The sequence below is a fragment of the Gymnoscopelus microlampas genome (assembly GCF_963454915.1).
Source record: "Gymnoscopelus microlampas genome assembly, chromosome: 13".
Lineage (NCBI taxonomy): Eukaryota > Metazoa > Chordata > Actinopteri > Myctophiformes > Myctophidae > Gymnoscopelus > Gymnoscopelus microlampas.
The window spans coordinates 31,058,604-31,067,257 of NC_139950.1; the positions used below are offsets into that span (position 1 = coordinate 31,058,604).

The 8,654-nt window shown below is 39.5% G+C and overlaps 1 protein-coding gene across 1 annotated transcript; it reads left to right on the plus strand.

Annotated features, from left to right (window-relative positions):
• Nucleotides 1–3,051: 3,051 nt before the first annotated feature.
• On the plus strand, nt 3,052–8,033 carry LOC311058620 (uncharacterized protein; the record flags this gene model as incomplete). Its single annotated transcript, XM_084076081.1, has 10 exons — nt 3,052–3,063; nt 3,268–3,315; nt 3,404–3,484; nt 3,564–3,611; nt 3,792–3,830; nt 3,931–4,100; nt 4,183–4,247; nt 4,440–4,540; nt 7,513–7,576; nt 7,853–8,033. Exons 5-10 carry the CDS (start codon nt 3,818–3,820, stop codon nt 8,031–8,033), a joined length of 594 nt encoding a protein of 197 aa, XP_083932207.1. The 5' UTR covers nt 3,052–3,063; nt 3,268–3,315; nt 3,404–3,484; nt 3,564–3,611; nt 3,792–3,817.
• Between the last annotated feature and the right edge of the window lie 621 nt (nt 8,034–8,654).

Genomic DNA, 8,654 nt, shown 5'->3' on the forward strand with positions numbered 1-8,654 from the left:
AGTGTAATAATGATTTATTTTTGTTCGTTATATATTTTAATATATGTAATATCTATTTACTTCCGTTTGTAATATATTGTAATATATGTAATATCTGTTTACGTCTGTTTGTAATAAATGTGACGTCCGTGTAAGTCTGAAATGTATCCAGAGCCTGCAGCCCTGTATCCAGAACCCTGCCGATCTGCCGATCACATAATCACCTCTTAGTCCTGTACAGACCACCATCGTAGGCCGGCCGCTTTGATGTGGGACCCGAGATGAGGGCGTGGCTGCACGTTATTGAGCTGGACATCTAATGATGATAAACGAAAGAAGAAGAAGCCTGAGTCTCACTTATGTTTGTAATATATTGTAATATGTAATATGTATTTACTTCTGTTTGTATTATATTGTAATATATGTAATATGTATTTACTTCTGTTTGTATTATATTGTAATATATGTAATATATATTTACTTCTGTTTGTAATATATTGTAATATATGTAATACGTCTGTTTGTAATGTATGTGGCGTCCGTGTACGTCTGTTTGCAATCCCCCCACAACCCCCAACCCCCCAATCCCCACCCCCCCCCCACAGAGGGGGGAGGTGGGGGTGTCCCCACTCTCGGCCTGCACCTTGTCGTGGTGAGTGGGCTTTAAACCAAGACAGGCCATTTAACCCATTAAAACCGGGAAAGGATCTGTGTCATTTTGATTTTAGATTTTGAAAAAACATTTTCAGATGGCGGGGGGGGGGGGGGGGTCAGTGGCCAAATATATATATATATATGTATCAATTTGGGGATCCTTGGCACGAAAAAGTCCCAGAACCACTGATTTAAACTCGCTTCCAAAAGCTGAGTGCCGTACATCGGAAAAACGTTGTACAAATGACCTTTAGTATATTGTGATATAATGTATATGGACGTCGCGATGCGACGCATTGTGAGCTTGTAGATCTGCTATTTTCAAAAAATATTTTTATGCATTTTATACATTCGAAAACTTTGTGAAATGGGATCTGCATAATGAGTACTTTCTACTTTTGGCACTTTAGTACATTTTGAATTCCGGACTTTTACTTTCAACAGAGTACTTCTACATTGCAGTATTGATACTTTTACTTAAGTAAAGCAATTGAGTAATGTTCCCGCCACTGCCTGTAAATGAGTCAAAGAGGTAAAAGACACTGGTATGGCACTCCTGGTTCACTAGGACGGGGTTCAAGTCCCTGAGGTGTCCTGATGGTTACATTTAGGTTAAAAGTGTATTTGTAAGTGTAGTCATTTACAGGTACCCCCCAAAATAATCACATCTGAACTGGGGACCCCCCACCCTGACCAGCACTTGGACTTGGAGATGTAGGCATTACATTTAGTTTGACTCGGTTCCATGGATAAACATTGTGAAAATAGCCGATCTACAAGCTCACAACGCCTCTCAGTGTGAGGCGTTGTGAGCTTGTAGATCGACTATTTTCACAATGTTTGCCTCTTTCTTACGTAATATTTATCAATTTGGTTTTAAAAAGGTCTTTAAAGTCATTAAATTGTAACATTATAAATGTGCAGATACCCTGTATGCGCTTATACTGTATGTTGGTTTGTTTACTGAGTGAGTAAACAATGTTGCCCATTAAGCTAATCATCTGGGGACCCCCTGGGGGTCCCAAACCAGTAGTGTGTTCTACCGTTACACGCTGTATATGCCGTATACAGTCCAGATTTTTTTGGGGAAAAGCGCATACAGTCTAATAACCATTTCATTGAAAACGTGCGAGTGTATACCCACGACCACGCGCATCGTATCGTATACCCTCCGAAAAAACTTAGAACACACCACTGTCCCAAACCCCAGTTTTGGAAACACTGCTTTAGAGGTACTAATGTTGTTCCCAAAACTGACTAACAAACTGACAAACTTACTAACATATTGACTAACTAGCTAATTTACTAACTAACAAACTGACAAACTGACAAACTTACTAACATATTGACTAACTAACTCATTTACTAATTAACAAACAGACTTACTAACTAACTAATAAACATACTGACTAACTCACTAACTAACAAACATACTGACTAACTCACTAATTCATTAACTAACTAACAGACTCACTCACTTAGCCTGGCATGGCCAGAACTAATATCACTGCGTAGATCATTTATTTTTGCAATGGCAGATTCGTCTGAAACCAGGCAACACTGACTGACTGACTGACTGATTGCTGACTGTGAGGTTCAATTCATAAAGGTCTCACAGGTAATTTTATTACCTGTGTAGGCCCTATAAAGAGAAGAATGCATTCGCCATCTGTTTTGCAATTAATTAAGCTTACCTAGACTATTTCTGTTATTAAGGTTTTGTGATTTCTCTCAGACTGTGCAGGGCCCAGGCGCGAGTGCCCGCGACGACCAGCCGATGGTCTGCTAGTCGAATCAGCGCCGTCCGAGTTATGTACCGATAGGGACAGAATCGTAAATCTTTTTGGTGCGGACTGCGTTTGCCCCACTGACTGCGTTTGTCCCAACTGCCACTCAAAGTGACTACTGGCCAACTGCCTGGATGAGGCAGACTGTTTCTGTTATTAAGGCTTTGTGCTTTCTATCAGACTGTGCAGGGCAGACTGACTGACTGCATGGGTTAGAAACACAACATGGATCTAAATCCATTGAACTAATACAGTGTATTTTATTCAATACTACTGTATGCCCCCCCCCCCCCCCCCCCCCCACAGTTAGACGCAGTCCAGTACTGACTCGAGCCAGGACCCCACAAGGTAAATTCTATTGATTATAGCAGAGATCACAATGGTGACTGTTAATAAGAAATTGAATTGCCCCCCCCCCCCCCCCAGAGGTGATCACAAGGGTGATTGTGCAGTCGGCGACTGAAGTTTTCGTCATCAACAGATGATATTCGCAGTACAGAGAAAAATGTTTTACATTTTATTTGATTATATAATAGATCTGTATGTGAAAGCTGTAACATTAAAACATTTTTTTTTTTTGCAGATGACAACAACATCCGGCTTACTGGACTAGCCAGGGATGTTCTCTCACAGAGATCAAACTGTAAGTGTAGATGGCAAGGCTGACAGATTTTGAGATGGCATAGCAAAGATTTAATTTGGATGTATAATTTAATTGTTTTCCACCCCAGTGGCTATAGTTTCAATCAAAGAAACAGGACTATCAAAGATAGATTTGTATTTGCTGTAACAGTGATGACGATGGTGTGATTAAGATGTGCAATTTGATTTGTTTTGCCCTCAACAGGGCATCGCACTCCAAGTCGAAGGAGTCCAAGGCAAAGGACTCAACAAGGTAAAAAAGTATTTAGTTTCACAGTGATATACAGTGTAACTGGTGACTTTGTAAGATGAGTTACTTCCTTTACCCCCTCCCCCAACAGAGACTCCTAGCCCTCTCTCAACAGAGACTCCTAGCCCACCAAATAGACCGTCAGTCTTCAGAAATGGCCAGACCCCACAAGGTACAGATTGACTATAGCAGTAATCTTAAATAGTGATGTCGCAAGTATGAAATGTAATTGGCTTGTCTTTCACCATCAGGAAAGCGTGTTGGAAGTAGAGGACCAAAAAGTCCCAGGATTACAAAAGGTACATTTTTATCAAGTTTGGCAGTGATCTTACTGGGGGGGAGAGAGGAAGATTTTGATCTTGGAAAACAATTAATTTTATGTATTGACAAGCCAAAAGTAAAGCAGCATCACATAGCCAGCCACACCAGACTCTCAACCTTTAATACAACATTTATTGTTTCATTCTATAATTTAACAGCAAAGAAGAAGGTGTACGACTACCCTATGCCCGAGAAAAGTAAGAATGGAAGTATTTTAAGGTTTTAAAATAATTTGAAATAAAGTGGTCATATCTGTTAAGGCAAGTGTTTAGGTTAATATTTTGTTTTTTTACTCAGAGTTTCAGAAGGTCGTTGTGGAGACGCTGTTGGAGATCCTCGATGAATTGAGGACACTCAACAATCGGGGAGAAAGTGATGATGAGGGTGGAGCGTTGCCAATAGACGACGAGGAGGAGTTCAACCTCATGTCTAAGGAGCTGGAGAAGCAACGATTCCGACATTCAATGGTAAATACAAAAAAGTATATGCTTTAAATAATTTGAATTCAAAACGATTACATCAATGTTGATAATTTGTAATATCATACAGATTTCAAAGCTGTCCCACATTGGGGGGTACGACGTGAGGGCATGTACAAGAAAGATCCTGGACAGGTATGAATACAAATTGAAGTTTAATAACATGACACTGTAGAAAAAGAAATATAATGTGGGGGGAGGGGGGGGGGGGGGGGTTCCAATGTGGTAGTCAGTGTATTATTGCTGTTCCATATACATTGTCTTCATTACAAGCTGCTAGCGCATGCTGTTGAGAATGTATCTGCTTTAAAAAAAAATCTGTTTCAGACTTTTCACCAATGGCCTGATGCGGAAATACAATATGTCCGGTGGTGGGCAGCAAAAAAAGAGGCCGTTCAAGAGTACAAACTTCTTTTCCCTTATCCAGGGTAAATAGAACAATTGTCTGTGCTAGTTCTTTGTTGATGCTTCTTCATGTTATAAATGTGTGACTGACATGATGACATACATTAACAAATGACAATTTGTCTGGACTATATGTGGCAATCTCTGTAATGGCTACTGTCAAGTCTGAGAGTAGATATTTGTCATTGTTTTGATTGCAGAAGCTGTTCGGCAGAATTTTGCAGAGGCAACGGAGGCCCAGGTCAGCGCCTCAATAGCCGACCACTTCAAGCAGGCGCCAGCTCGAAGTGGCAGGGGGGGGGGGGTACAAGAGGTCAAGGACAAGGACCCCAAGGACCCCAAAATGACTATCGATTACTCACCCCTTGAAAATTTGAAGTCTGCACCATACCACCATAATCCTGTGTGTGTGTGTGTGTGTGTGTGTGTGTGTGTGTGTGTGTGTGTGTGTGTGTGTGTGTGTGTGTGTGTGTGTGTGTGTGTGTGTGTGTGTGTGTGTGTGTGTGTGTGTGTGTGTGTGTGTGTGTGTGTGTGTTTCATGCATGTTCCTAGCCTTGTGTGTTTCTTTGTTGCTGCAAGCCATTTCATAATGTTGCTGTCACACTTTTATTCTCCTGGTCAATCATTTTCAAGATTTTTAAGCCAGGTCACTGCTTTGAAATGCAGTTTTTGCTTTGTTTCACAATCTCTGTGCTCTTTGGCCACTTTCAAGAATTGATCAACCTGTGAGGATTGATAGTGATAATATCACAAGGATTTTTAACAGGCTCTAAAAAATACCTCTTTCAGGACAAAGATATACTGTAGGCCTAACCTTTCAAAGTGGAATGTGGAGATATATTTGATGAGTATTGGTATGGTGAGAAGAAGAATGCCTTAGATTTGTCCCTTGAGGCAGTGTTCAAAGGCATTAACTTACAAGTTATGTTTGCTTTAGCTCCCAGAAGACGCACATACCGCCGTGTTTCTAAATCCTATCTAAAACTTAAGGCAGTTCTAATTCAATTTCAGAGCACAGCATGTTTTCACAGTTTTGGGCAAAGTGCATTTGGGAAGCTGGCTGCTGCTTGCCTGCTATTTACGCAGATGCAGAGTGTGTGTAATAAACTGAGTGTGTGGGGAGGGATCATGTGTATGATAGTTAAATATATATGTGTGTGTGCTTTTCTATAGCAAAGTATAGTAAAGTTCAACAAATTGTTATATTTGGTTTGGTTCTTAACTCTTACCTGCACCTCCATTGTTTCACTCAATATGAGTAGAAAAATAAGTTAAGGAATAAAAAAGTTCAATTTTGAAAAATTGTTGAAACATGTTGTGATTGAAATGTAGTTGAGGGATAGTCAAATCTTAACATAAATACATTTATTTATATCCTGTTGTACAGTACAAATGACATTAGTGTTACACTCAAAGCTGTTTAAAATATCCATAAAGATAACAATGTAAATACATTGTCAGAACATCCTGGGACTACATTACCACATTTATCAAGGTAAGGATAACAGGTTAAATTTGTTCCCTTTAGTATTTTTTTTTAAATAGAGAAGCTGGATCTGCATTAAATATTGAGGCTTTTAAATGAATATATGTCTTGTAAAGGTAGTCTATCTAATGCTAATAAGTTTAGATCTTATTTAAACGTCTGGGTTTAATTATAAGTATTCATATCCTTATAATTAAATAGACGTTTAAATGACGTCTAAATAACGTCTATGGGGTATACATTTGATATAAAAATAAACGTTTAACAAACGTCTAAATATAGCTTTAGACGTATATTAGCTGTTATTTAGACGTCTAAGAGGTATATATATAGACGTTGAATAGACGTCTTTTAAACGGCTAGGCTAAACCTATACCGCTAAAAAACTTTCACCAGTAGACCAATTATAAACCTGTTTTAGCCTAGCCGTATAGGGGCCATTTAGACGTGTTTTATACGTCTATTAGACCGAAAAATGCTCAGTGGGTATACTCTAACTTATAATAATATAGATATATTTATGCTGACACAATAACAGTTTTGTATTCTACTTTTTGCATAACTACACTATTCAACTACACACAATTAAATAGTACTTTTATTTCTGCTGAAACAACCCTGCAAAATCATTGGACATACTGGCATTTTTGTGTTATTGGAAAAAATCTTTACCTTAATTCAAAATTGTGATCCACGCTACTGACCTCCAGACCAGATACGGTTATACATTTGTTCTGTATGTAAGATATTTTCTATTACATTATGGTGAAGTGAGAGGGAGCCAAAGCTCCAAGTGGGACGGACAGTGTCTGGACTGCTCAGGTGCTGGAGTTGATCCTGGAGAGGTCATTGTCCTGCAATAATTGAGTCAGTCCCTCAGAGAAGGAGAAGAGAGGGAGTCATGTAAGACCAGATACAATGACATGAAATGAAGTGTATTGAAGGTCAAATGGATGAGACATCTATTCAAACATTCTCATTAAAGTTGAGAGAGACCATTATGGCATAGCACACTGTGACTGGTATTTTAGACAAAACACTCAATCTGTCAGGAACAGAAAAGGGCGTAACAGGAGTCTGATTTCATGACCTCAAAGCCTTGTGAATAAAACTGTGCAGTGATATGAGGTCAGAAAACAAATGGTGAGGTCAAGGCCTTCTCTCAAAAGACATGTCAAGCAAATGGTTATGCAATGTAAAATCTTCATTTAACTCTGAGAGCTCAGAATAACCCCTGATATACGTGCAAATGTAAACAAATCGACCATTTGGTTACATTTGTGCACTCTTGATATATACATATACATATACATATATATATACTATATATATATATATATATATATATATATATATGTATATATACTTTCATCGGGAAAACATGCATTCACTAGTCTCTCCCCATTTATATCAAGTGAATAGTGATTTCCCTTATTTTAAATGAAATAATAGAATCAAATTCATTGCTGTTGTCCTGTCTTCCTGTCTATCTCTCATCTATTGGGGCAGCAGTGGCTCAGGAGGTAGAGCGGCTGCTTGGAAGATTCCCAGTTCGACCTCGGGCTCCCCCAGGGTTAGTGTCGAAGTGTCCTTGAGCAAGACACTGAACCCCTAATTGCTCCTGATGAGCAGTTTGGTGCCTTGCGTGGTTTCCCCCGCCATCGGTGTATGAATGGGTGAGTGTAATGCACATTGTAAAGTGCCTTGGATAAAGGCGCTATATAAATGCACCATTTACCATTTCTATAGCTCTCTCCACATGTGTACATTTATGAGTATGTCCATATCCATTTGTGTCACTTTCTGCCTGTTTTGTGCAGCTCCATGTGTGGTTCTGTATCTCCTGCAGGGCTGTTTGGCCAGAAGGTGATTGGCCCCTCCAGGAGGCCAAGCAGGGTAAAGGTCATGCAGGTGGGGGGCTGTCAGACGGAGGCCTCACCCCTCACTGGGTCATGGGCTGGTCTCATGTCGTGCACCATGGGGACTATGGGGAGGGCATGCCAAGGTTGACGTGTGCCATGCTGTCTTGACTCTGGCTGGTATGTGCCAGCATTCCTGGGCGGCATGCTGTCTTCCTGGGTCTTTCTTTTCCTTCCTATACCCTGTGACATGTACTAGATCCACTAACCTATCTAAATAATATGCTGTATCCACATACAACACAACTACTGTAGATATACGTATACTATGATATTCCCATCACAGTAGGTTTTTTACACCACATTAAGTTGGTTTAAAGCTACAATCCAAGACTTTATTTGTCAGAAATGTAAAACAGCACGTGGTAAGACATTAAAGCTGAAAGGTGGTGAATGAAGTAGGACATGGTCACTTATCAGCTTGTGGGCTCAGGCATTACATAGGGATATGTGTGTATGAGCAGTAAACTTTAATATACTGTATACTGTATCAGCAGCTGAATTGATGGTTTAGCCAAAAATAGCCTTTTGTTTTTAAATATTAAAACATTTTAATGTAATTTTCATTGTGCTTGAATTTAGATTAAGACTGTTGATTTACTGACAATATCTGAGTTGTTACCATTGAGCTGCTATGTTGGTTGTGGAGACACGGATATTTATACAGACAAACCTTATTCTAAAAATATAACATGCATAACCCACAATGGATCCAAACATTACCAGAGCAGT